The sequence below is a fragment of the Aythya fuligula genome, chromosome 9, assembly GCF_009819795.1.
Source record: "Aythya fuligula isolate bAytFul2 chromosome 9, bAytFul2.pri, whole genome shotgun sequence".
Taxonomy (NCBI): domain Eukaryota; kingdom Metazoa; phylum Chordata; class Aves; order Anseriformes; family Anatidae; genus Aythya; species Aythya fuligula.
In genome coordinates, this window is record NC_045567.1 from 25,098,870 (window position 1) to 25,126,144 (window position 27,275).

At 51.1% G+C, this 27,275-nt stretch overlaps 1 protein-coding gene across 2 annotated transcripts; it reads right to left on the minus strand.

The window, feature by feature from the left end:
• Positions 1-913: 913 nt before the first annotated feature.
• TIPARP (TCDD inducible poly(ADP-ribose) polymerase) lies at positions 914-27,219 on the minus strand. Of its 2 annotated transcripts, none has more exons than XM_032193738.1 (6): positions 26,902-27,219; positions 18,348-19,348; positions 6,915-7,083; positions 6,209-6,390; positions 2,245-2,520; positions 914-1,658 (listed from the first exon to the last, which is right to left on the minus strand). In XM_032193738.1, exons 2-6 carry the CDS (start codon positions 19,283-19,285, stop codon positions 1,211-1,213), a joined length of 2,013 nt encoding a protein of 670 aa, XP_032049629.1. In that variant the 5' UTR covers positions 19,286-19,348; positions 26,902-27,219; the 3' UTR covers positions 914-1,210. The 2 variants fall into 2 exon arrangements, with proteins under 2 accessions (XP_032049629.1, XP_032049630.1); XM_032193739.1 differs by lacking the exon at positions 26,902-27,219 and adding an exon at positions 21,238-21,283.
• Between the last annotated feature and the right edge of the window lie 56 nt (positions 27,220-27,275).

A 27,275-nucleotide genomic window follows, 5' to 3' on the forward strand; every position in this document is an offset into this window, starting at 1 on the left:
GAGCTGCTCCCCAGTTCTGGGACTGAGCTCCCAGTTCCCCTTACTGTGCAAGAACCTCAAGTTTCCTGTAAAAACAGCTCAGAAGATGTTGCCCACACCGCTGGGGTTGGCGGGACATCCCCCGTGCCATATTTGCTGCTGAAGCCCCGTGCCAGCCGTGCTGGTTGTGGTGCTGGAGCCAGCGGGACCAAATTCCCTCCAGCAGAAGGGACACAGGGACAGGCGGTGCCTGGCAGGACACCTGCTCCGTGCACCACAGCTCTGTGCTCCTTCAGGCGAGGCCACCAAAAGCACGGGAAATGCTCCAGTGCCCGGCTCGGCGGAAGGTTTGCTGGCGAGCTGCAGAAGGCACCAAGTGGCTCTAAACCCACACTAACCTTGTCCTAATTTTACTTCAGACTGATTTTAGAACATAATGCATTTATTTGTGCTTAGTAATCCAAACTGTGAGCGGGATGTTACTTTGTAATCGGCCCAATCCTTTCGAAATAAAGCAATAAAAATACTGGTTAGGAGCACCTCGCGTTGAGTGTGCTTGGGATGAAAATTATCTGGTTCGGATTATCCAGGACATGAGGAAACAGGCTCGAGTTGCGCCAGGGGAGGTTTAGGTTGGACATCGGGAAGAATTTCTTCACACAGAGGTGGCCAAGCCTTGGAACGGGCTGCCTGGGGAGGTGGTGGAGTCCCCATGGCTGGAGGTGTTGAGAGATGTGTGAGCGCAGCACTGAGCGACACGTTCTAGGGACAGGACGCAGCAGGTCGGGTCACTGGTTGCACTCAGTGATCCCGAAGGTCCTTTCCAACCTAGAGGGTTCCACGATTCTGTCTAGAAGTGGCCATCCAAGAGAGTTCAAGATCAGATTTCTGGTAAGAAATCTGCACAAAACACAACCAAAATTATCCACACAAACACAACTTGAAACACGAATATTTACTAACATAAATAAACAGTGTTTTATAACAAAAGGCACAGATTTTCAACTATAAACAATGGAAAAATATTTACAATTTGCACATACATCATCAAACAGCAAGTGCACAATTGGTCACTTCAGATCTTCCTTTCTATAGTTTTAGATTTAACTCCTTGCAAGCAAGTAATTTTACTCAGTTCTGCAACGTTCAATTTATTTATTTATTTTACACAAAACCCGCTACAAATGTCAATAAGAGTTCATTAAAATGAATAATTTAGCAGCACAGGTTTTCAAATGGAGACAGTGTTGCTAACTTCTTCGTACTGGATAATAAAATAAGGGTAGCTCTGATCATCGTTAAAAATAACAAAAATCTGAGGCTCAAAGTAATTGTCCACGCAAGAGTCATAGAGGTCACTGGTAATGCTGCCCGGGTTCATGGGGGGAGGTCTCCGCATGGTGTGATTGCCCACCGTGTACCTGCCCGTCAGTACTTTAGCCAAGAACATGTAATGAACTCCTTTGGGTGACCTTTTGGAAAAGTTGTGGGAATAGCTCGCCTTTCTGGCAAAGTAACTGCCCTGTCCGAACATGGTGGCGTGCTTCCCGCAGACACGCGGGTCGAAGTTGTGCTTGCAGATCCCGTCCACCACGTCCTGGGAGGTGCCATGGAACAAATGCCTTTCGTTCATTATCCTGTCGAGGCCAGTCATTTTTTTGGACATATACTCCTTTTTCCTGGAATAGAAAATGGAAAGTGAAGATGAGTGCTCGTTGTGGATCTGCAACCAAAGAGCAGCATTCGCTGCAGCTCTTAAAGCAAAAGGCATCGGTATTATCCTCTGCAGTACTGGAGCTGTCAGAGGAGATTGGAAATCATTTCTGTGTGGATAACAAGACCGGTCTTCTGCTTTCAAAGCTTTTGCATGAATTTTGTATTATTGAAAGCTCCTGAGCTGATCCTGCTGGAGGTCTGTCACCTGTACAGCAGCAAAGGCAAAGCAGCTTGAAAACTGCTTACTCTCCGTTTGGCTTGGAGGTGAACTGAAACAGTTTTCAGCTAGGTATCCTAGATTTATTTTGAGGTTTCTGTGAAAACACATTTTCCAGAACTTATCAATAGATAGCTTACAAAAGGTCTTACAAAGGTAATTTCAGGACAAGATATTTTTCAGTGTTTTTTTAGATATTCAACTGAAGATGCTGCCTTTCTTCAGGAAGTTATGTATTTTAATCTATGATAAATTTATATTTTGCAGCCCAAATCAGACACTCTAAGATATTTTCCTAGTATTGTAAAAGAATGGCATTAGCATTGTCTTACCTTTTATATTTCTCCCAAAGAAACTGATTTTGCACTCTCAGAATTTTCAAAATTTTGTATTTGGTCTCTGGCACAGTCTTGTGAAACAGGTTATAAATGGTTCTATAGCTTTTATCTTCCTTCAGAACAGGCACTTGGATGAAGTCCTGAGATGGATCCATACTAATCCAGGTTTCGGGATAGAAGTTTGGAGAGGTAACAGCAGTTGGAGATAAGACGTGTGAGGAAACTGGTTCAGTTGGTGGAGAGGGTACAGGAGAATTGCCACCTAGAGTCCTAGGAGGGGAAGAAGAACACGTTTGTACTTCAATATTCCCAAGCCAAACAGCTTCTAGTCACATTTATTTGGTTACCAACACTTTTTAAACAATCACTGCTCTCCTTGGTTCCGTAACAATTCACATAACCTTAATGCTTGTTTAAAACCGCCAGGCCACCTATTTCGTCCTTTTTAACTCCTGCATCCACTCAAGCCGGTACCAAACCCTTGACTCCCAGGCATGCCGTCCCACCTAGGAAAATCTTACTGGCTGGTGGGGATCTGAAAGCCTGCTCTCACCTTTATCATTCACATCCTGGGCTGGAAGGGTGGAGTAGTGGTGATAAACTACAGAACAGGCAGAATGCTACCAAACACGATGACTTTACGACTGTAAGCTCATTTTAACATACAGGGTAAGAAGAGAACGTTATATAAAACATTTTATGGGCAAAACTTGCATATATTTCACTACATGACGTGGAAGAACAGATTGTGTGTTTTTAGTGCTACCCAGTATCCTTCTGAGGAAGGCTCTCCCTGTTTTCATGTGCCCAGGCCAGATGTAGATTTGCATTTGCAGTTACTTATTTTCATGTGATGCAGCAGCCCCTCCTTTTGGGAGAGCTGCCAGGTAAGAAGAGGGCAGCAAAGGAAGGAGGAGGGGAACTGCTGCCTCGAATGCTCAGGGCAGAGGAGCACAGTGTACACCAGAAAGGGAACGTACCCTGGCAAAATCAACTTGATGTGGACACTGCCTGTGGTACAGGCAGGATTTCACTCTTAATAAATACCTGCGCCGCTGTGGATTTTGTCTTGCTTTTGAACCTGCTAAATTTAGATAAAGAGTATGGTGCTTGTGGCTTATGTTCACCTGATTATAATCTGAACAAGCGAGCTTTACTCAGCTGAATAATCCTTACTTACTGGAGTTCTCCCATTTACGTCAACGGAAATACTCTGAACATGCAAAGCTTGCAGGTTCAGGCTCTGGTGCTCCAACTGTAAGCACACAGATCTGCAGCTCACCGAAGCTGCTGAGGCTCCCCTTAAGCTGCATGAACACAAGGAATTATCTCAGCCTTCACCAAAGTGCTCTCTTATAGGAAAAGGTGCTACTGATTCCAGGACCACCCAACAGTGACGACAAACGGGTGATGTGCCACCAGAAGCAGGCAGCTCTCGGTAGGGAAGGTTACAAAGTGCCAGCTCTCCACTGCCTGCCTCAGAAGGCAAATCTTGTCTCCAAAGAGCACAGCTGATCTTAACCATGCTCATGAATTTCTCAGGTCACTTGTGTTCTGACAAAACATACAGAGAGAATGTGTTCTGCCTAGGAGGAAATGGGGAAAGAGAATTTTGTGCATTCACCTTGGGCAAGGCGAGGTTTGCCACCATCCAAGGCCAAGCCCTGAGTATGTGCAATTGGATTTAGCACATCAGAACAACAGGCAAACCAGATCCTCCACCTTATTTGTGTAGAAAGCAAGTTTACTGGGGAACACGTGCTCAGCTCTGCTAAAGGCAACACGAGTTTCTGCAGGCAATCTCCAAGAATCACATGTCCTCTGTTCACACCCGATTCTGCCCGAAAGCCAACCTGTTCCCAAGGTATACTGAAAACACCTGCAGAGGAACTTCTGATTTCCATGCCCATTAGCCTGCTTTCTCTGCAGAGCCAACATAATTATCTAGATAAGTAACAACTCCACGGGTATTCACATCTTTGCTACAGAGATGTCAATGTTGCCTTCCAGAATTTTTAATGCTGCTGATACATGAGCCTGAAAGAACCTTGTGTTAGTTTCTGTGTGACCTAGAAATAATTTCATGTGATTTTCTGATTGCTTCTGAGCTTTTCAAGCCTAGAAAAAAAGGGGGGGAGTCTATTTTTAACTTGATACGTCTGATTTGGATAACAGAGACAGTAAGCTCTAACAGCACTCATGCTATTCAGAGCAGAAACACTCTTTAAAATACTTTTCACGTGGCTTTCACCTGCTGCTCAAAGCTGAAAAGAGACCTCGATTCATTTGCATGGATTTGACTGAACTCAAACTTCTCACTTTGTTTAAAAGAAACCCGGGAGATGGATTTTTTCAGAGTGAGCATTAAAACAGCAGCCTACAACATCCCACCGTGGTTTGCTTTATTTTTTTTCCCCTCCCGAAGTCACCTGGAGGAAATGTTACTGCAGCACCTCACGCACTGACACTCAGACTGGAAGACCAAGCACGAGTGAACTGTAAGTTACGGATTAACGAGCAAGTCAGTAAACACAATAAAGCACGGCATCCTTCGGCGTACTTTGCTCACTTTCTGACGAGTGTGACTGAAGTTTAAGTATTTATTATACAAGGGAAAGCACTAAACAGTTGGCATTTGTCAACTACTATCGCACATTTACCATTGTTTCTGTTCTTTTCCAATTTTATAATTTATTTCAGCAGTTGGAGGGAAAAAAACAACACTCAGGTAGCATTGTGTGATAGGTAGAGGCAAATACTGACTTTTTAAAGATAGTTCCCATTAATATTCAAAATACTCTTTTGTTCCCTACTGAGAATTGCTGGATGTTTAAGTCAGAGCTACAAGGCCTTTGGGTAAAGAAATTCAGAATAGGTTTACTGCAGAACAACAGAAATTTCAGAGCTTAATTTACAGGTTTGGTAGATGGAATGAGCAGTTACAGGCAAGCACTCCTGGGTGTAAAACCCCCACTAAAATTGCCTAATTTTAGCATCTCTCAAAATCATAGACTTAAACTGTAGTAAAATAGTCATTGCTGGCAAAACATCAGAAAAATCCCTTAAAACCGGACTTTTTAAGATCAGAATTGTAATCACCATAACAAGAAAGTTCACGTTCAGTCTTTTCATTTGCATGCTCCACCTCTCCCTCTAATAATTCTGGGCTTTCCTCCTGCACAGCCGCATCCAAAGATGTTTCCAGCCACCACTTGTTTTGAGGCTCTGACCAAACTCGCTTTTGCCTCACAATGAGATGCTGTAACAACAAAGCACTAACGAGCATTCTAGCCCTAACGCAGCTGCTAAATCTCCTTTGATTGGCCCAGCATGCCAAGTTGCCAGTCAGACTAATGACTTCCACCCTTTGCTAACAGGACAATGTGTTTCTAACTACTGAACTCTGACAATAATGTTTCCAGCTGTGCTGGTGAGATCACAAAAATGGCATTTTTATGAGTTGTAATCAAAAATGACTACAATGCAACACTTTCCTCACTCTGCCTTTGATGGTAAGCATGTTCACCCCCATTGAGATGACAATAAAAACAAGGAATGCTTTAATTGTGCTTGAAAATTATGAAATGTTTTTGAACACTCCTTTTTTATGGGACCTGGACGTGATGGCCTGGCAGTCATGATAGCGGGTGAAATGCCGAAAGCTGGACAATAGTTTGGCAGACTGCGAGTACATCTGTGCTTCTGATGTTCTGAGATCCACAAGGTACAGCACAATCTCCAAATAACAAACAGAGCCCAACGGAGGGGAGTTCCTCAGATATTTGTCTTGAGAAGTGACAAGAGAATAGCTGCCAATATGACCAACAGTTTTTTATTATTTCTCCTGATTTTTCTACCCAGTGATAGCCATTTCCTTCTTACATCTCAATGAATACGATTCTTGTGCACACACCAACACACAGAGCAAATGCAGTTTCTGTTTCGCTGGGGTACGTACTGTAGGAACGGCATCAGCACCACGCAGGAGCGCAGCAGGGGTCTTCTCTTGATTTCCCTTCTGAAACAGGCGTTTTGCTGGAAGCCATCCTTGATGTTTAAGATATACTGATTATGCCAGGTAACAAACCGGACCTCCTTCAGACCCCGGCAGCTGGCTTCTTCTATCAATCTTACAACAGGCTGTTTGAAGAGAATTAGACACAGACATGATAAATTACGTGTACAAAAATTAGGATTTTTGCCAGGGACCTCAAAGAGTCCCTCTACCACTCTCTTCCCCTCCCTCCCCGCTCTTTCCCTTGCTCTGAAACACACTGACCACCAAAACCTGCTCAGTTTCGTTGTGATCTCTCCCACAAAGACAGATTTCACAACTTTCCTGTGATTTGTTCTGATGCTATCACGTTTTCACATGTTGAATGTTAGGCCCGATATCTGACCTAAAACTCCCTTGCCACAAATTACTCTATTCACTTTTCATCTTTCTTTGCTAAACGTGAAGAACATAAGTTTGCTGCAGAACAATCTTTTATACAGTAATACATTCTCCTCATTTTTGTTTGCTCACAACAATAACTCCAAGTAACTTTCCAAACTGTTCAAAGAGGAAACGGACTGAAAATATCTATATAGCTTATGATGCACACTGTATATATAGTTTTGGGTTACAACCCAAAAGCAGGATTCCAGAAAGCATTAAATACCTCGGAGTATTCTCTCCAGACGAAGTGGTCCCTGCAGAAGTATTTCCAGACCGTGTAGTAGTTGGAGCTGGAGCTGGGGCAGGATGGCGTGGACAGCCTCCGCATTTGGTCAAACTCAGCAGTTTCGTATAATTTCATAACATTCAAATCCACCCAGAACTCGTGTCCCCTGGAAAGAACAAGAGAAGCAAAGAACTCTCACTGCCTGCAATCCATTAAAAAAAACAGTGGACGATGGTGAAAAAAAACAAACAAATGTGGCCTTCAGCACGGAAAAGCAGAAGACCAGACCAACCACTGTCCTGACCCGCTGATATTTATTCCGTGTGCGTGCGCTGTGCACACATTGCTAGGCGGATCCTTGGCATTTGCAGCACGCTACCTGAGCGCACACACCGCCCGAGCGCACGGACGACGCAGCCACGCAGCATTCAAAAGGTTACTCCTGTGAAAGTTGGTGCTTCGGGGAGGAAAAGCAAACGTAAACGTCTCCAGATGAGGAGCATCTGCTGCCAATCCACCGGAGAGTTCAAGTGTCTTTCCTCACGTGCGGCAGACGAGAAGCAGTGCAGTATGAAAGGCCGACGGGATTGTGCTGTTACGGAGCCAAGGCTGGGGAATATTGGCTTTGTGCAAGGAGCTACATCGCTGCTGCAGCAATCAGCACCGATACACGACTTCACGTGAAGTGCCTGGCGCTTTCTAAAGGACTCAGAACGAACTGGAGCTGCAGCTGAGGAACCTCGGAGTTTACCCTTTAACTAGAGGAATCCCTGATCTAGCAGTAAGAAGTTAGAACAAGAAATCTATAGAAACTGGCAGAAACGATAGTAGTAGCATTCATTCCTTACAATTTTTATATATTTTTTTTTTAGAACTGGGACTAATATATCTCCAAAATAACACTCTTTGCATAATTAGCTTTCTATTTTACAACCCCTACAAGCTGTCAGCTCACTGCTGTTCAGCAGCTACAGATCACTGGCTTCTGGAAAGGCACCTTTGGAGACGATCTATCACATGTTTCATTGGAGTTCTTCACAGCAACATAAACAAAGCTGATATCTGAAATCTAAAGCTTATTTTAAACATTTTAGCCGCCTCACACCATAAACATCCAAGTATCGTGCATGAAACCGGCCACATCAAGTGGCAGCTCCTCTAAACATCCACAGGAGTTTCCCAATGCTGATTTGCTTGAGAACGGTTGTGACTTTGGCAGCTTTTACACAGTTGCTGAGGAGTTTTGTTATACCACTCTCGCAGATAACTCCTGAAGAGTATGATCTTTAAAACACTGAAATGATGGGTAGGTCTTACCAAAACAAAAACAAAACCCCAAACCAACCAAAACAAGTGTTCTGCAGCAAAAAAATAACAGTCACCCCACCTTCCTGTAGGGAGTCATCTGGTTCCCTAACAACAGGCTGCAGCAATCGACTTTGTTTGAAAACAATGTGTGAAACCATGAGGAAATCAGCTCTCTGCAACACCAAGCCGGGTTACTAGCTAGCAGGCAGCACAAGAATGAGTTTGAGTGAATTTCTTCTCAAATCGATGTTAACGCTGCTTTAGGGGCATTTGCACTTTCTTATCAAGACATCTACACTGACAGCATTCTCAACTTCAGGGTCCAGTAAAAAGCAAGTTTATTTTGACACTGTATTACTCCGGAGTGAAGAGATGGACCCCCTGTTTCGGGGCTGTGCTGCCCCTACAAATCCAAGCCCCAAATCACCTCCCCCAGATAAGGGGCCACAAACTTCATTAACCAAGTGCACACGAAGGCGTGTCGCAGTGCAAGCTCACGATTCAGGCGTTTGTTCTCACTTGGATCTATTTTCAAGTCAAATACCACAACAAGATTTCAAAGATCTGTGACCTTCAAGAAAGTGCAAAGAAAGGGAAAAGCTCGTCTTTATATACGAGTTATTTTCTTTTAAAGCAGTGCCCCGGAGGTTTATGTGGTGTTACTCTAACTTCGTATATTGCGTGTGGTACAGTCAGAACAGGTCATGAAGAGACGTTTGCTGCAGTTTTGTGTTAATGCAGTGCAAAGAAAAGGGAATCTGGAAGTTGAGACACGCTCCAAACACAATCAAAGCTTTCCACAGGCATGCCGAACGCTTCATGAACCAGTCACGTGCTGGTTAACACCCTAAAAGCTAGGAGCCTTCACGGTTCTGAAGACTGGAAAGCAAATTCTGCAGGCATTGAGGCGAGGCTGGCTGCTGATACCTGACTTGGGCATTTCTGACCCGTGCTGTGTCAGAGCACAGCCTCCGGCACGCACACATCGCCGAGGGGCCGAGCAGCGAGAGTCAGGGGGAGCCCTGGGGAGGGAAACACTTTTTTTTGAGACGAAGGCAGTCTTCTCCTCGTGCTTTTCCTGCAGAGCAGGTTGATCTCGGCAGGATTTGGGACGAACTCCCAGCACCCTGGCTTGGAGCATACTGGCAGGATTCTGTGCTCGCCTTTTCTGCACAGCACGCGAGGAACTGCCGGGGGTCCGGGCGGCATTTTTCTGCGAAACCTGTGCGCAACGTGCCAGGTTGCTTCCCCCACTGCTGAGAAATGCAGCGATTCCGGCTGCTGGGTGGGACTTCTTACCTTTGTGCAGCCCCGTTGATGCCTCCCCTCCATCAAATCCATCTCCCTGGAAGCAAACAGGCGGGCAGGACGCCCCCTGCTCCCCGCCACGGGCTGACAGCTCGCTGCAGGGCAAACCTGGGCATCACCCGCACGCCTGTGAGCTCCGGCTTTGAACAGGACACGTGAAGCGCTCGTGTCTTCTCATTCCGAAACAGAAACGATGGCTCTGTCTGCCTGGAAAGGTCACAGCATTTCTGAGCAGCCCAGCGGTGCGTGCCCCGGGCCCTGCTCGCGGCCGGCAGCTCCACAGCCTCCTGCAGAGACAGGGGGACCCGGGAGGCTCCCCTTAGTCCTCGAGGAAAAGAAGGGGCTGGAGGTATTTCTGACAGAGAGATGATTTAAAAAATTGGTACGGCATCCTCTGGCCAGCGCCCTCAGCTATGCAGAGAGAAGGCTTCAGTGGTTTCCTTCAGGAGGTAACAGAAGGGTTTTCCTCAAACCCAAACTTCTGTTAACACAGGGATGCTTTACAGGGGCACTTTTATTTGTAAAGTCAGTGAAGGGCTTAGAATGCTGCTTTCTGTTAATTTCAACAGAAAATTGAGTGACCAAATTATCGAAACGCTCTGAAATCTACACAAACTAATTGTCCCATGAATATTTTGACCATATACTTTTAAACTCCCTGCATTTTGTCCCTAACGTTAGATAGAATAACACCACATTATTTTATACAGCTGAGAATTTTAGACAAATGCCTTTACTTAAATGACAGCATCTGAAAAATACATCATGTGCCAAAAAACTGCCTGTTTTGGGGGGGATAATTTACAATATTGGGAATAAGGAAACATTCTTTTGCTAAAAATCTTAAATCACATCAAATACAGACTCCTTCAGTATTTCTTTGCATTAACAGTTCCTATCTCTATTCAGAATCCACTTTTTCGAATCAGAGCATTTGCTGGCATTCAGGCTCTGAGCTCCTGCAATATATTTAGCAGTTGTTTAATAATAGCTCTCCAGTTTAAGCACTTCCTCTGTATATTAAAAAGCCTATTACCAGCTTATATAATGCGAAGCCACGGAAAAAAAATGAGTTGTGATTACGGCGGGTGATTGCGTGATTACAGTCCTGCTCGCAGCTTTGAGACCCCGGTGATGAAAGCAAACATGACAACTGCACCTCTCGACTGCCCAAGGCCTAAATACAGGACAAAGACCCCAAGTTTCGGGCTCCAGAAGAGAGCTGGACGCTCAAGGTTACGTCTGAAATGTTCTTTAGCACAACCTCACCTTGCCTTCCCCGCAGCACGGCGCCCAGCTCCTCCCGAGGCACGGCGCACGCTGCAACACGAGGCTGTGAGCCAGAGGATGGAGCAGCGGCTGTGGGTTAAATCCTAACGGGGAGGGGAAGCCAAGAGCACACGGACACGCAGGGAAAAGCAGAAAGGAGACTGTGACCCCGGCTTGGCAGGGGTTTGGGAGAGCAGGCAGGCTGCAGACACCTCGGAGGCACACAGCGTCACTGCGTGTGCGCTGCGGGACGGCTTGAAATGAGTAACAAAAACAACACTTTTTTTTCTACGGTGTTTCCAAATGAAAAGTTGTTGAAGTTCTCTGCAAGCGCCACAAAGCTCCCTGCTTCTGAAGCACAGATTGCTATCCCCATTTTACCCCTGGAGAGACTTAAACAGCTTCTCCAAAATCATACAGAGAATCTGCGAGAGGTGGGAACAGAGATTTCTTGAGAACTCCTCCTCAATGACTAACCAAATAAAGGTCTGTTTATAAAACAGAGCAGCTCAATGGAATCGTTTTCACCAAAAGAATAAGCATATTGAACCCTGTTAAGAGCACAGCACACAAAGAAAACCAAATTTGGTGCTGTGGAACAGCAGCAGTTCAAAACAAAATTCCACGAGCGCCCTCAAAAGCAGAACCTGGCTCCCGGGGCAGCTCAGCTTCCTCCGTGCCCCTGCTGTAAGACCTGACACAATCTCTTCAGGACACCGAACTGGGCGGGCACTTCGAACTGCAAGTTATAATATTCATAACATTAACATAATATTCATGACTTTGGGGTGATGAAGGTGGCCTGCTAAAATAAGGACGGCTCGGGTTCACTCTGCCCTGTGTTCTTCTGAAGAACTTGGGTCTCGTGTGAGCCCTCCGCGCCCTTTCCACTTCGTAAGAATCGCAGAAGCTTCACCGCAGGGACTAAGAGATGACTAGAAGAAATAGGTTTTGTACATGCTCTGCACACATGTGGTTTCAAACTCTTCTCCTAAGTTCAGTTACATGTCATGAGTCTTACCGCAAGCTGAGTGCAGAAAAAAAAAAAGCAACGGAGTGATCAACAAAGGTTGGTGCAGGAAATGAAACTCGGTTCCCATCAGACCAGCTGTGATACAAAGCACGACTGAGAGCTAAACACTGCTGAGATGATGAAACCGGTGATTTTCTCTCTCTGACTAAGCCAGTTCCTCTCTGCAATAGCAACAACCTGCGAGGCGCTCAGGGGAACAAACCAGCTTAGAGACCCGACCAGGTAGGAAAAGCTGCAGTATTTTTGTCTGCAGAGTCAGTCAGACCCACCCCAGCTCCCAGGGGAGCGAGCCAGGTCTGCTGCCTGCCTGCTGACCCCACCCCAGCCGGCAGTGCTCGAGGCCGCCGGCTGTAGCACGGCTCCAGGTGGGAGACGAGAGGCAGCCGAGCGCTGCGGGAAACCCAACGGCACCTGAAGTGTGACAGCGAGACCTGCCTCGTCACGCCAACCTGCCGGCAGCTGCAAACACCGCCAGCAGGTCTCAGAGCACCGCAGCCAAGAGGGGCTGCCACCAGAAGCCACCCTGAGCCCCTGGGGAGGGAAGCAGGGACGCGGTGTGTCCGAGCAGCTCTCCACGGCTGCTGAGAGCCACGCGGCTGCGAGAGGACGGCAGCAGCCCCGCTGCAGGGAGCTGCGCTGTGCTGGGGTGAGGAGCAGCACGGGCTGCTAAGCACGAGCCCGCAGCCTCGATCTTATCGGCCCCTGGTGTTCTGCCACCCAAAGGAGAGGGGCAGCAGGTGACAGGGCAGGAAACGAGCTCGCTATTTCCCTTCAGCTGGTCCCTCCCGTGTGACGCCGCTGCTCCCCACGAGGCACGCAGACGGACGGTCAGAAAGGAGCAGCAGAGATAAGGGTGCTACAGGAAGGTTCAGCACGCAGCTGCGGGCTCCAGCACGGCAAAAACAAACAAAAACCAACCCAACCAAACCAGCCCGTGTTTTGCCAGCACTACAGCAACAGAGCTGCAGTGCCACAAGGCAGCTTTAAACCCATCAGCTCCGTTTGCTGCTGCTACAGGGCACCAGGAGGGACTGAGCCGTTCGACCCCACGCTCTTACTCACAACATTTTAGGAGCAAACACTGTTTTAGAGCTTGGAAGACACGAGGCACTAGCCAGGGGTGTAGCAACACAAAGAAGGATTCTGGCTACAGATCCAGCGACTTTTACACCACCTTAGCAGTGGTGTAAACTTTCCTGTGCACACCCCCAGAAAAGAGGGATCGCTGACTCCCAACAGCGCCGTGGGGTTTGTGCAGCCAGAAGCACCACTCAGCTGCAGTTCACATGGAAATGCTGCTACAGAGGGGGCAAAAACACCTTCACTGGAGCACAGCGGGCAGAAAGCACACGGCCAACACTTCTAAAAGCACTTCACGTGCTCCTTATTTAGGGGCCCTGTTTTGCATTCCTTCTAGCGGGGAATTGAAGAAGCTCAGAGCCGCTCAGCTGTGTGCGCTCACCAAACGCGGCACGAAATCACCCGGCGGTGAATTTCAGCTGCTTTCTCATCTCCGCTGTCGGCAATAACACCGCCGCTCCCCGCGCTGTGACAGCTGTGCAGCTCGCAACGAAAGCTTCCCAAATTTAACCATTGAACACATCAGACCACGTGCAGAAGGCCCTGAACAACCGACGTGCTTCCACTGTGCCCTCCCGGACTCCAGAACCCCAGAGGCACACCCTGACAGCACCAGGAGGAGTTTCAGCACGGACCCAAGAGCGAAGACACCCCGACAGCAGCAGGAACGAGTTACAGCACGAGCCCAAGAGCGAATAAAGCCTCGTTTCCTGCCCTCATACCTTTGTCCTTCCCTCTCCGTGGCAGAACACGGGCCGTGTGTCCCACCTGCCTCACCTGAGGAGGGGGAGCGAGAGCGGCGGTGGTGCTGAGCTGCCCAGCACGGGGAAAGCACCACAGCCCTTCTGGTGCCCAGCGTGGGGCCCGAAGGCTTGAGGCACCAAGAGAATTGATTAAAACGTGTACAGCCACCACGCTGACTCGCTCGTCACCATGCTGAGTGTCCTGTAGCTCACATGGCACGCACTCCGTGTCATGCTCTCCTTTCTCCTCCGTACCCGACCCTACAATCTGGGCTCGTTTCTTTGAGTTCGCCGTGCTGCCAAGCGCTGGCCTTGAGTTTGATCTGGCACTCGGGCTCTGCGCTGTTATCAGGTGGGTCTCGTGGAAACTATCTTTTAGAGAATATCCCGAACCACACCGCCTGCCCTTCCCCATCTGGATGTCAGGTGATGAATGCTATCGGGAATGGGGCCTCCTCCTCCTTTCACAGTGGGCCAGTTACAGCAGTTTGGGAGTATTTTGAACATCCCCGTGTAACCCCTGTATTGCTATTTCTGATTCTGAATAACGGGTTTCCTCTCCTCTCTAAGCTTTCCAGCACTGTGGGAATTTACTGTGTGGGAGATGGTTTGTAGAGATTTGGACAATGCCCAGACACCTCGAGATCCCAATGAAGTCCCGTGCACAGCATCCATGGGGCGTAAATTGGTGCGGAGTGCGCCATCAGCACATGCCAGTAATTAACTGGCAGTAATTAACTGGGCTGAGGGGATGGGACCAGCAGAGTATAATCTGTCCTGCCAGCTTCAAAGATATGAAGACAATCTCTCTGCCCCGCTACAGGCCTGTGTCTGAGCTGGGGAGAAACTCTCCAAAAGACCTGCCCACCTCGCAGAACGAGCATCTCCCTCCTCATCCAGACACAGCGATGTTCCAGCCACTAACTCGGGGACGTGAACTGCAAGGAAGCACAGCAGCAAGAAGAGGGGCTCCTAAGAAAACGCAGCTCCAGTTCCTGCTGGCAGTTCCCCAGAGGCAGCAGGAGGGCCGATGTTATTCCTGACCCTGATGAGGGGACCTCTGCTTCTCACGTGCAAGAATTAAATGGCAGACACTCCAACCAGGACTGGAGGATCTTCAAGGATCCAAAAGGGTGCTGCTGGGCTTTTGGCAGAGCTGCTCTGAGCACAGAGATTAGGCAGCTGTCTGCCCCGCCTGGCCTTTCAGGAGACCCTTCCGTTGTAGGATGGCTGAAGACCAGCAGGTACCAATCACTGCACCGACGGCAATAGCGCCCCAACCGAGCCTCCCTGATCCCACCCGTGAGTTGGATGGAAATGAAATAAAAGTGTAACAAAAATGGAGGCTTTTAGCTCTCTGACAGAACCTGCCTGCAGTCGGCCAGTGAGGCTCGTGCTCTATTTAGAGCAAAGACAGATGTAGGTGGGCGGGACAGGAACTGGGCAACCGCACGGCCTCCCATTGCAGAGACGGGCTACGAAAGGTGATGTTTGTAACTACTACATTTTAACCAGTTTCAGGGTATTTCTGTTTTTTATAGAGTACTGCCACATTAAAAAAACAACAAAGCCACAGCCTCTGAGGAGCCGTCGTTCCCTGTGAGCTGGGATACGCCGGGTGCATGCAGCTGAGCAGGGGCTGCAGCTCCCCGGGCCGAGGGGGGGATTTCAGCCAAAGAGGGGGATCTGAAGGTCAGGAACTGCACGGTTTTTTTAACCAAATCCTCCTGTCGGCAGCAGCAAGGCTGCTTGTTTTGAAAAGCAGCACATGCACGATTAGACAGGTGTATGTGCAGAGGGAAAACCTGCTGAGCTCTGCAGCCAGGCGCTTCCCCTTACTGAAGAGCATCAGAAAACATCTCAGCGGGGTGCTCTCAGGCTGGGAAGCAGCACTGGGCATTGTTGCAGCTGCGAGCTGCAACTTCTCCAGGGCCTCTCCTTGCGTGCACGAGGAAAAAGGAGTGCTTGTAGGTACTGTAACCTGCTCACACCCCCCTTTGTTTAGGCAGACTGGTGTTTGGCTGTGACTACTTGGTAGGACTTAAAAAAGCAAAAACAGTTTATGATGAAGGTTTAGATTCAGTCTGAGGCCAAATTGTGATGAGTGAGCAGCCGAGGCACCTTGTTACAAAGAAGTGACTTTAGAGGGCTCACCACTATTGCTGCTCGGAGCCCAGGAACGCTTCCCTGACATGGTTCATCTCAGTAACACCGACACGCAGGAAGATTTATCCCGATAGCTACTTGAGGAACATCCCGTTTGGGTCTGGGTTCTCCAGCTGAGCCGCCCTCCCCCTGCTGTGGTGAGCAGCCCTGCTGTGTTGGGGCAGCACCACGGCGGTGCTGGGCATGCAGCCTGCAGTAACCAGGCCACGTAAGCCGTGTTTCAAACACAGGTGACCAAACAACCACCAGCACCCGCTGCCTATCAGTCAGCCCGGCTTCTGCACGGCCTTTCTTGGCCATGCAAAGTGCTGAGCAGCCGTTTCCTCGTCGCATGCAATCTGGAGAGATAGGCCTGCAGGCTGGGGCTGACCACAAGAGATTAATAGCTGCAGCCAAATAACGCGGTCACCATGCGACCCGTGAGCTGTCCCGGCACGGCTGCCAGCCCCGCGGCACGGCGGGCACGCCGGGAGCTGCAGCTGGTTGCCAGGAGACCCAACAGCTCGGGGACAGGGGCCGGCCTGCGGGGACTGGAAGTCACGCGCAGCCCGAGCCCAGCTGCACGGAGAGGGGACTCACCACAAGGCCCAGGCCAAGGCTGTCCCCCAGCACCAGATCTCCTTTAAAACCAGGATCGGGTTGAAGGCTCGCAGTCAGCAGCTCTGCTCTTAAAAAGTTTCCCTTTGGTTTCTCGCCGATACCCACCCGGGGCCACGCAGCTCTCTGCAGGGTGAACCCGTCCGGGAGCTGCAGCCCTTGCAGCTCATGGCTCCGGGAGGAGATACGACAAAGATCCAGCCTCCAACCCTGCATGAGACTGTGATCACGTACTCCAAGAACCTGCCCCTGCCCCGGCAGCGCTCGGCACCTGCTGGGTCCCTGCTGTGTCCCCACCTGTGGAGCGTGAGGTGTCTGCCACCTTGCCTCCCAACCAGCCCAGGCAGAAGCTCGGGGTGCCAAGAGGCCAAACTGCTCACTCACCAGGCTGGAGAGCTGCAGAATGAGCGCAAGGGCGGCCGGCGGGTTCAGCCAACGTTGCAGGCTGGGGATGTGGTGAGTAAGCAATTAGGGAGCTGCGCTTCCTTGAAGGTTAATCACCCTGGGCTCCGCGCTGGGAGCAGGTAGGGGGGGGTGTGTAGCAAGAGGCTGTGATGCACGCTCCAAGAAAAACAGCACAAAAACCATTTTGCGTATTTGCACAGAGCTTAAGCTCGAATGACTCGCAGAGGCTTCTCTCACACCGACACTTGCTGTTCCCTGCTTTCAGAAATCTCTGTAAATATTTGGAAAAAATGGAAGCGTCTCTGTTGTAAACAACAGTGAAATTTATCTGCTGGACAGTTACACGATTTTAAGTCAGATTGCAATATTTTTCCAAGACAAAGGGATGAACCTGTGGGCTGATGGAGCTGAGGTTTGGTGCCCAACCCAACGCCCAGTTAGGTGCATGCAAAGACACCTGGAGCGTTAGGCTGGGTCTCTGACACCTAACAGGAAATGAAAACAAACTAATTCTGCCCTAAAACACTAAGGACAAAGGGATATAATCCTTCAGGAGGCAGAAGGAAGAACAAATCCACAAGGACTTGGATGGCAAAGACAAACTCGCCGTTCCCCCTGCAACCCAAGAAGTGTCTCTGAACCTCGAGTGCTGCTGGGGCGAGCAGCACCGGGCTGACAGGATACGGTAGGGCAGGCGGGCTGTGAGAAATGTGCTCTTATTTCCTCCAGAAGAGATGATTCAGAGCTCAGAGCTGGAGCCTACACCCTGCACTCAGAGCACAGACCGTGTAGACCTGGTGAACCCATAAACAAGGCGCTCGCTGCTCCCCTTCGCAGGGGATGCGGCGGTACAGCCCTGAAGCAGTTTTGTTTCTGATCTCAGGGCGCCGGAACGAGCCTAAATTGATAACAAACATCTTTTTGGTTTCCCGGGTAATTCAGTCATCTTCTGAGATTAGAGAACGCTGCCGTGCACAGAGCCCCAGGGAAGCTGCAGGGGAGAAACCCAGCACAGCACCAAGCCAAGCCCAGTGTTCAGCACGCGGTTAGGAGGCTGTGAGCTGTGCCCGTAGCGCACAGTCAGCCTGGGTCCAGGCTCAATCCGCACTCCCCGTGACAGCGCTGCCGCCTCCTCCCTGCTGGGTCACTGCAGAGGCTCATTATCCCTGCTGCCACCGCCCAGCAGGCTAATGAGGAGTGTCAGAGTGAACACAACGCTGCCCGGACATCTGTCTCAACTCTCTCCATTCCCACAGAACTGAACTTTTCTCATTCCACACGCCTCAACTCCTTTAGCTCCAAAGCACACCTCCCAGTTCCACACAGCAGCTTTAGGAGGCACCCAAGAATTTTCTGTGGCAAACTTCTCAACTATATTTAAGGCAACATTGCGACAAGCTTTGGAAACACTTGTGTATGAGATATCAGACAAAAAGAGGGCATAACCCATTGTACTTCCGCACCACGGCACAGTTAAGCACCCCTTTGTTTGTTCGTAAGCAAGCAGAGCCAGGCACCTACCGGTACTTCACTTTGATCCTGTCGTTGTCGGGGTTGCAGTAGAGCCTCTCCAGGTGCTCCTGGGAATCGTTGGTCACGCTCTGCCAGCTCTGCGTTGCTGTCCTCCTCACCTGCCAGTGGTAGGGCAGCACCGTGTGATGCTTGGGGCAGTCGCTGCCATAAACACAAGCGCCCTGCAGGAAATCCACACAGATCTCTATCCCATCCTCCTGGTGGGTGTGATACTGCAGCTGGTTCAGGAGCTCAAACACCAAATCGAGAGAAGCTTCCTCGCTTTTATCCTGGAATATCCCAGCGCTGAATTTGTTGCTGGGGTTCAAAGCGTACTGCACGGGGCAGCTGCTCTCCGGGAACAAGGCAGAGGTGCAGCTTTCCAGAACCTTGTCTGGGAACAAAGGACATGCCGCAGCATCGCCAGGAGCTGGGTGCAAAGGGTGATCCTGGAACGCTTCAGCGCTCGTCTCAGCAGCGCTTCCAGGGGGAGTTTCTGAGGAGAAGCCTCGCTCCCCTGCCCGCACCTCCTGCTCGGGGTGCCCAGGAGCAGGGTGAGCCCCCGGCAGCGGGGGCTGCACATCGGGGGCTGCGGGCACCAGCACGGCCACGTTACTTTCTGCCTGGGGGCACGAGGTACTGAGTTCCAGAGGCTTTTTCACAGCAGGTTCACATAAACCGCTGTGGCCGTCACCCTGGCCTCGGGGCACGAAGACCCTGTCCAGGGAGCCGGCTCCCAGCAGACTGGTAAAGATGGGCCGCAGAGCGCGCAGGGTTTGGGTGTCCAGCCTCTTCTGCACTTGCTGCTTCTTCTTGAAGCAAGGCTTCACCGGAGGAATCTTCCCCGACAGCCTCAGCTGAGGAGGGAAGTCCTCCGGAGGAGGGCACTTCATGGCTGGGCAGTGAGCCTGCTGCACAACACACGCTGGCTTGGCTTCGGTGTCCATCAGACACAGACTTTGCTCTCTCCAAATCACTTTCAAATGTCCCAGAGCCTCACCAGAATCAATCTAGGGCAGAAAGGAAAACAAGACAGTTAATCTCTCTAATTGCTCATGGTTGACACGAACAAGATCACCCCTGGAGAGGATTTCGAGCCAGCAACAGCAAAACTCCTCCCCTCTCTGTGACTGCGGGTAGCCCCTAGGCACGTAAAGCATGAAACCAGCTAAACTCCGGCTAATTAATCCCAAACACACACTCAGCAGCTCCTCACACATGAGATCTCAGAGACGCTCAGGCACGCACGCACGGTCCCTCAGGGGGGCAGGAGGGGGGCTGGGGCGATGCCCTCCTCCCCGCCATGCTGCTCACTGGGAGCACGGCTCCGGCTCCTTCCACGCCACAAAAGCAGGCGCTGTGCTGCTCACCTCTACGGCCCCGAGACCACGGCCCCAGCGCTCCCAGCACGCCGCCTCTCCTCGCAGCAGCCAGACGGACAGACAGACGCTGTCCCTCCACCCCGACACACCTTGCTACACGACCCTAGGGAACCGCTGCCCTCGCTCAGCCCCGTGCCCAGCGTCCCAGTGCCCTGCGCGGGGCCAGGACACAATCCCTGCCCGCTGAGCCACGCCACTTGTGGCGCTCGCTCCCATGACTCGCAGCCGGCAGCCACAGCTCCCCCCTGCATCCTGCCGTGCCCGCAGCACGCTGCCTGACTCACGCACCCACCCCGTGGCACGCCGACACGCCGGCTCGCCCGCCTCCTGCCAGCCTCCACAGCGGGGCAGGAGAAAAAGGGGGCCGGCAACTCGGGCACGGAGACAAACCCAATTAGCCCCAAGATGAAAAGTTGTTTGTTGTGTTTTTTTTTTTTTTTTTTTTTTTTTTTTTTTTTTTTTTTTTTTCTGGAGTACAAATACACGGCACATCTCGCAGGTCACCGGAGAGCAAGCCGTCTGCCTTCTAATCAGGAGTCACGCAACAGTTGATTACCTTTAATTAGACCCTCTCTGCTCGCCCTGCCCGGAGCCTCCGAGGCTGGCGTGGAGCCCGCTGCGGATCACTTCCTGGTCAGCGCATTCCAAGCCAGGCGCCCGCCTGCTTCAACCCCCAGCCTCAGAGACCTGGGGGAACTGGGCACTGGTTTCTCACTGCCGAGGATCTGCTCTGGAAAATCTCCCACTGAGTCTCCCCTGTTTTGGAACATGCACTGCGAGGCTTTCGCATCGCCCTGGGAAACGGCGCTGTCAGGACAGCCAGGAAAAAAAAAAAAGGAGTTGGACCTCTCTGCTTTCCTGCTCCTATGTTTAAAGCCACCAGGACATCTGCCAGTAAAAGCAAGCTCCAGCGGGATTGTATCTCTCTTACTCTCGCACAGACGTAGCAGGGAACACTCTTCCTAAAGGTACCACAAACCTCCAGAAACCTTACAAAGGCATCAGTCCCCCCAGCTGCTTCACCTCCCCGTGCCCAGGCTCAGCCGAGCAGCACCACGAGTGCCTTGGGGTCTCGTTCAGCTGCGCCTCCAACGCTGTGTCAATGCCGGGCTGCTCACGCGATTGCTTTATGTGAGGGAACTGCCTGAGCACACAGAGCTGAGCCTCCCAGCGCCTCTCCACACAGCAGGCAGCGGGCACGGCGGCAGCAGGGCTGCCTGCTTCCATCTCAGCCCTTTCACATCCGTCCCTGGCACTATTTAGAAGCGACCTCAGCACCACGCAGCGCCGTGCCCTGCTCGCACAGCGCACCCGGCACAAGGAGACCTCCCCCAGGGGGTCCCAGCCCCTCTGCACCGGACCCCACAGCTCCTGCCCCTCACCCAAGGGGGCGAGCCCGGCGCCCGCGGGATGGGCACGGGGTAGGGGAAGGCAGGGAGAAGGGGAGAGCAGCAGGAAGGGGAAGGCAGGGGTTAAGACAGGGGTAGGGTAGGGAGAGCCGCCCCGCAGACACCTACCGGCTGGCTCAGCAGGGGCGGCACGGCCCCGCCGCCCGCGAGGGGGCTCGGCCCGGTCCGGCTCGGTACAGCCCAGCCCAGCCCAGCCCGGCTCGGCTCGGCTCAGCCCGGCACAGCCCAGCCCGGCTCGGCCCCGCTCCGCTGCCGGCAGGGCGCTGCCGCCGGGCCAACGCCGCCACCCTCGGGAGCGGGCAGCCGGCTGGAGGGGGCGGAGAGCAGCGAAAAAGAGAAAAAAAAGGAAATAAAAAAATAATTTAAAAAAAAGAAGAAAAATAATTAAAAAAAAAAAAAAGAAAAAAAAAGATTTAAAAGAAGAAAAAAAGAAAAAAAAAAGAAAAAAAAAAAAAAAGAAAAAAAGAGCCAATAACGATGAATATACAGAATTAAAAGCGCCTGCCCCGGCCGGCCTCTTGCTGCAGCCTTCCCAGCCGCCGAGCCGATCCGTGCTGAGCCGATCCGTGCTGAGCCGATCTGCTCCGTGCCGTGCCGCTGGTGCCGGTGCCGAGCCTCCCGCAGCGCCGCCCGCGGCCCCAGCGCCGGCCGCGCCCCCCCTGCCCCCGCCGGGCTTTAAGCGGCGCTTCCGGAGCCGCCGGGCCCGGGGCGGAGCCGGCACCGCCCGCACGGGGACGGGACGGGACGGGACAGCTCGGCACGGCACGGCTCGGCACGGCACAGCCCGTCCAGCAGCGCCCCAGCGCTCGGTGCCCCCACCCCGGGCAGCCGAAGCCCCCCCCGAGCCCACGGGCGGCGCGGTCCCGCGAGCAGGGCGGCAGCAGCACCGCGTTTTGGGACACTGCCGTAACCCTGCAGCAAGAGGCGAGCGGCTCTGCTGAGCTCCTGCAGGCGGTAACCGCATCCTGTGAGCCTGACCTGCAGGCAACACAGCCGGCAGCAGGCAGCCGGGTCTGCTGGGGGAAGAAGGGAAGGGCTCCGAGCCCAGTGCTCGCTGTTAAAAAAAAAAGGTTTCCAGGCTCAGAGTGCTTGTTCCAGCGGCAGAAAGCAGCCCTTCCTCCCAGCGTACTGCAGAAGGGCCATCCTCAGCTGCCTGCAGCACGCCACGCCACAGCTGTGTCGGTTTTCCACCTCTGTGTTTGAGGTGAGGGCCACAGCTGCTGGGCACCGAGGGGCTGCTGCGCACCCAGGCACACCGCAGCTCTCGGCTCCCCCAGGGCCCTTCCAGCCCTCAGCTGCTGCTGCCCCCTGCGTTTCCCAGGGGGAAAAGCTCTCATTTCAGCTCAATGCCCTCCTGGCAGGTCAGCCAGGGGAGGACAAAGCTGTGAGACACCACACGCTGCTCCGTAACTTGTCCCCGCACCGCCGAGTCTGCGAGGTAAATGCCCTTCAGCTCAGCTCCCCCATCACCAGCTAACCAAACCTCCTCCACGTGTTCTCAGGGTGCCTTCACCTGCAAACAGACTGCTGGGGATGCTTCACAATACTCTCTTTAATTAGTTTTAGGTAGCCCTCACGGATTTCAAGGCACTACCAAACACAACGTGTGAGCGAGATGCTCAGCAACACCTCCCCCGGGGTGTTCGGGGCATGCAGAGCACCAGCAAGACAAGAACCAAATTGTCTTCTGTGGCACTGGCTTCCCTTCAGGAACTTCATTTCTCCCATTTCTCCCACTCGATGACGAGCCCTAACCACCTTCAGACAGAATTCCAGCCCTACCCCGGCTCCGACAGCCACGTGCCAGCAGGCAGGTTATGGAAGCACCATGGAAAAACAAGTGGCAATGATACAGATTATTTTTTTTATAGCTTTAACAGATGGAAAAAGAGCATCTCTGAGCAGCTCACTGCTATTAAGGTGTGCTGACTCTTCCACCCCTATTAAATCTTTACAGGAACTGTGCCCATTTTTCATCATGTTGTATGTCAGCAGGCTCAGGCTACGGGATGAAGATTTCTTTTCTCTCCCTTACAAACTGTAAAGTGAGACATTTTGAGTCTATTTCTATCGACTCTCTTAATTCCAGGACCAGGAATTTTAATTGTGGGTTGTTTTTTTGTTGTTTGTTTGGTTTTGTCTTTTTTTTTTTTTTTTTTTTGTTTGTTTGTTTGAAGAATTAAGAAAAAGAGCTTGATGTGTTCACATGAAGGTGAAATGATGCAGGCCAGTTTTCACTAAAGGAAATGCACAGGGAGGAGGGCAGCAAGGGTTTAACAGCCGTGCTCTGGTGGCCTTTGTTGGAGTGACACCTAGTGGGCTGATTTGCTCCGGTCTGAGCTGAAGATGAGGCCAGTACGGGTTCCAAGGTCCAAACCCGCAGAGATTGAATAAATACTCTGGTATTAATTTATTTACTGACAAGGTGGGTGTCAGTTCCATTTTGTGTCTGGGATAAATGCTGGGTGAGTAAGCCCCCGAGAATCTCCTCACAAACATTATCCCAACATTATTTCGTTCATTTGGTCTACATGCAGAAGGCACAATCAACAAAAACTTTTAAAATGTCAAAGGAGGAAAAGGGAACAGATGAGGTCATTTCAAGACACCAAAAATGGGCCACATACACCACACCGAGCTCCCCCCAGATGCAGCAAGCGCCACAGAAATCCAGCAGGTTTCAGCTTTCACAAACTAAAGGTGAACACGGCAATCAGTTATTTCAGTGCAGTGTTCTAGCAAGCTAAAAAAGGCCAGCTCATGGAACACCAGCGCCGGGTGACGGACTCTCCTTTATACACCCCAGTGCCCACTGCAGCTATTTTCCCTCGTCCTAATGCCCAGAAGTGTACCTCAGACATTGTGTCCTGCGTACAGCGTCTCAGAATTCCTCCCAAATTCATACCCAGATAAGAAAACCGTCCCCTCACGCTGTTTGGAAAGGACGCTGGTTGAAGACCAGCCCTCAGACTGTCCCCCCAGCTGTGACAGCTGCGCTGTTTGGTGGGCCCCACCCGAGAACAGATTTGTCTGACAAACAATACAGCCAGATTATGTCTCCAACTTGAGAACTCAGACTTCAAAGAAGAAAAAAAAATGAAACAAACAAACAAACAAAAAAAACCCATAGCACAAAGAGAACTGAAAGGCTTCTCATCCACCTATTTCACAGAGACAGCAAAATCAAAAGTTTATGAGCGTCGTGCCTGTTCATCCAAAGGTCTTTCCCCCGCCAGCTGGTCCAACCTCAGAGCACTAATCCCAAACTTCAGCACCTCCAGGTAAACGTGGGGATTGCAGAATATCAGAAGAGTTCTCTTTTCAAAGTTTGTTGTTTTTCCCCCCACAATCTTAACTATGGTGAAGCTTTTGCTCTGCTCTAATTTTGTTGTTGGACGCCACAGAATCGCAGACTGGTTTGGGTCAGAAGGGACCTCCCAGCCCGCCCAGATGGGGTCCCAGAAGGGATCCCAAATCCCTGACAAAGCCAAAATGAGCAGAACACACAATTCCCCCGAGAATAAAGCAATAACCAGCTTCGAAGTGTCACAAACCTTTCAGACCAGATCTATACCGGTCTCAGCTTTGGTGAGTTCCTTCAGTTACAGCAGCAGAGGAGACAGACTCTGCCTTCCACCCCACAGTGCCCAGACACCAATTACACCCTGGATATTCAAGCACTGACCTGCTGGAGCCCCGTGAGATAGCAGGAACTGCCATGTAGCCAGAACAATTCCACATTACAGCACTGCAATTCACTACCGGAGCCACAAAGGCCCTGCAGCTCCCCATCCCCAAGGCACCCACTCCCAGCGCTGCTACGGCGATGGAAGAGCCACCACAAAACTCTCCTGGTTCTGTTCCCGACCCGCCTTGAGGCTGCTCCCTGCCTGTGCTGCCTCACTGCTGTATGTTAGGGATTCTCTCATGATTTTGAAACCTGAAGGAAGAGGTGGCACAGATCAACCAGCTGGAAAACCAAACAAAGCTGGCAATACATCATGGAGCCATCGTGCTGCAGCCTCGTGATTATTCTCCCACGCACCCTAAGCACGCAGGCTGTCAGAATCTGATCACCAACACACCACAGTCAGACACTCAGACTGGTGGCAATCGATTTTAAACCCTGGGCCATTAAGATTCAGGGCAGTACAGACAGTAACAAACACTCCTTTGCTGAGGAGCAGACTTGTTCGCTGCTTACCGGCTGCCTGGCAGAGCCCACTTCCCACCTGACAGCAGCGTGGCTTTCAGCCTGTACTTCACACAGTGACCAGAGACAGCAAAACAGGCAGAGCAAACCTGCTGGGAAATGCCTCTGCCCAGCTTTAAAGCTTTTAGCTTAGTCCAGCTGAGTTGTAGAAGTGTGAGAAGCAAAGATAAACCTCGTGTTTCCAAAAGAAAGACCACTCCTTCTGCGTTTTTTTATGAAAATTGGTAAGAAACTTTTTTGATAACTTACAAGGCTGACAGTGCCAATGTTTGTGCTAGCAGAACAAGTTTTGCTTTGGGAACAAGAGCCGTTGTTCCTCTGGTTTTGAAGCCTCGTGTCCCCAGCGGCTTCTGAAAAAAGCTTCAGATAAGATGCATTCAGCACAACACGGACTGAGGTGCTTAAACAAAAACTCGAGTTGTTTTGGCAGAAATCCATGTCCCCATTTATTTTGGGAGAAGCGAGCATGGCATACTTAGACTGAACACGAGGTGACAGTTTGGTTGTATGCAATGTTCTGCTTAAATTCCTGCTACCCGGTGCCAAGATTTTTTTTTTTAAAAATCACAGCACTCATTTGTTTTTTTTCCAAATAAAATTTTTCATCATTCTTCTGCCCAAAACAAAGTCACACTTCATCCTAACGGAGAGCCAGACGGGCACCAGGCAGGCTGTGCTCCAACATGCTACCGTGCTGCTCGTGTAAACCCAACCCCAGAACAAAAACTGAATTACATTCCACCACAACACACATTTACCCAGATGAGCAGAGAAAGAAATCTGCAAAAATACAGACAACAAGCTGGAATCTTAAAACAATCTCACACGTAATCTGCCCTGTGCTTTCCAACTACTTTAGACAACTCTAACAGCACACTGTAACAAGGAAATCCTATAATATTGATCAAATGGTGATGTTATTACACATTTAAAGTGTTTTACAAACAAGACTGATCTCCACCTGCAGAGACACAGGGCACACAGAGCAGAGGCATTAGGAGGAAGCCTTTCAACAGCCTCCACCTGTCTCACGTAACGGGCTCTCATCACAGAGAACCTGCAGCAGAAGTCAGGCGTGCTGAAAGCCCCCTGCAATACAGACGTGCATGCTTAGAAGGTTAAACACCTTGAAACAACGACCTGCTAAAGTACCTCTGATGACCTCCATTTCCACAGAGAAAATTATTTAATTAAACCAGTCTGAATTAGTTTTCTGTTACTTTTAAACAACTTTATATTTGAAAACGGAGAAAACAGCCATGGAAATGTTTAGAAACTGAGAAAGCACAGCTCAAACAATTTGATCCAGCTAGGTGTGGGAGCCATCACCAATTGCTCAAGAGCTGCACTGGAGAACACCACCAAAGGGCAGCAGCCAAAGCTCCACGGTCCAGCACCTGCTGAGGCTCCCTGGCCACACGTTTGCAACCAATGGGATCCCCATCAGCGGCCGGTGACCTGAGGGTGCCCGTGCATGGCTGCTGCCACCCGGGCGATGAAGACAAGGGGTGGCTGAAGGCAGTGCCAGCCTCTTGGCGGGGGCACAGCTCGGTACTCACCGCGTGTTGTGCTGCCACTCGGTGCCGTGGTGCTTCTCCTCACCGTGCTCACCGCCTTCCTCCCCGCGCCTCACCTCACGCCGTCAGCTCGCAGGGCCTCGCGGGGGCCCCGCTGCCGGCCCCGTCCCAGGCCGTGGGGGCCGCTCCCAGCGCCGGGCATCCCCGCGGCCGCTCCCTGCGGGCACCACAACGAACACAGCGTCACTACTGCACCCCGCTCCCGGTAACGCCGCACAGATACGCATTTTATGTCTCTTTTTAACGGCGCCGGGCCTGGTTACACACCCCCATCGCGCCGCCCTCCTCCCGCTGCCACCGCCTCCGCCAGCGGCCCCGGTTCCGCTTCCGGTCCCGGTCCTCGGTTCCGGTTCCGG

Excerpts from the sequence above, each read along its gene's own strand:
- TIPARP (XM_032193738.1), bottom strand. The coding sequence starts at position 19,285 with ATGGACACCGAAGCCAAGCCAGCGTGTGTTGTGCAGCAGGCTCACTGC. Across the intron at positions 7,084-18,347 it reads AGGATCAAAGTGAAGTACCG|GGGACACGAGTTCTGGGTGG; the intron begins GTAGGTGCCTGG and ends TGTTCTTTCCAG. Across the intron at positions 1,659-2,244 it reads CTTTGGGAGAAATATAAAAG|GAAAAAGGAGTATATGTCCA; the intron begins GTAAGACAATGC and ends TTTCTATTCCAG.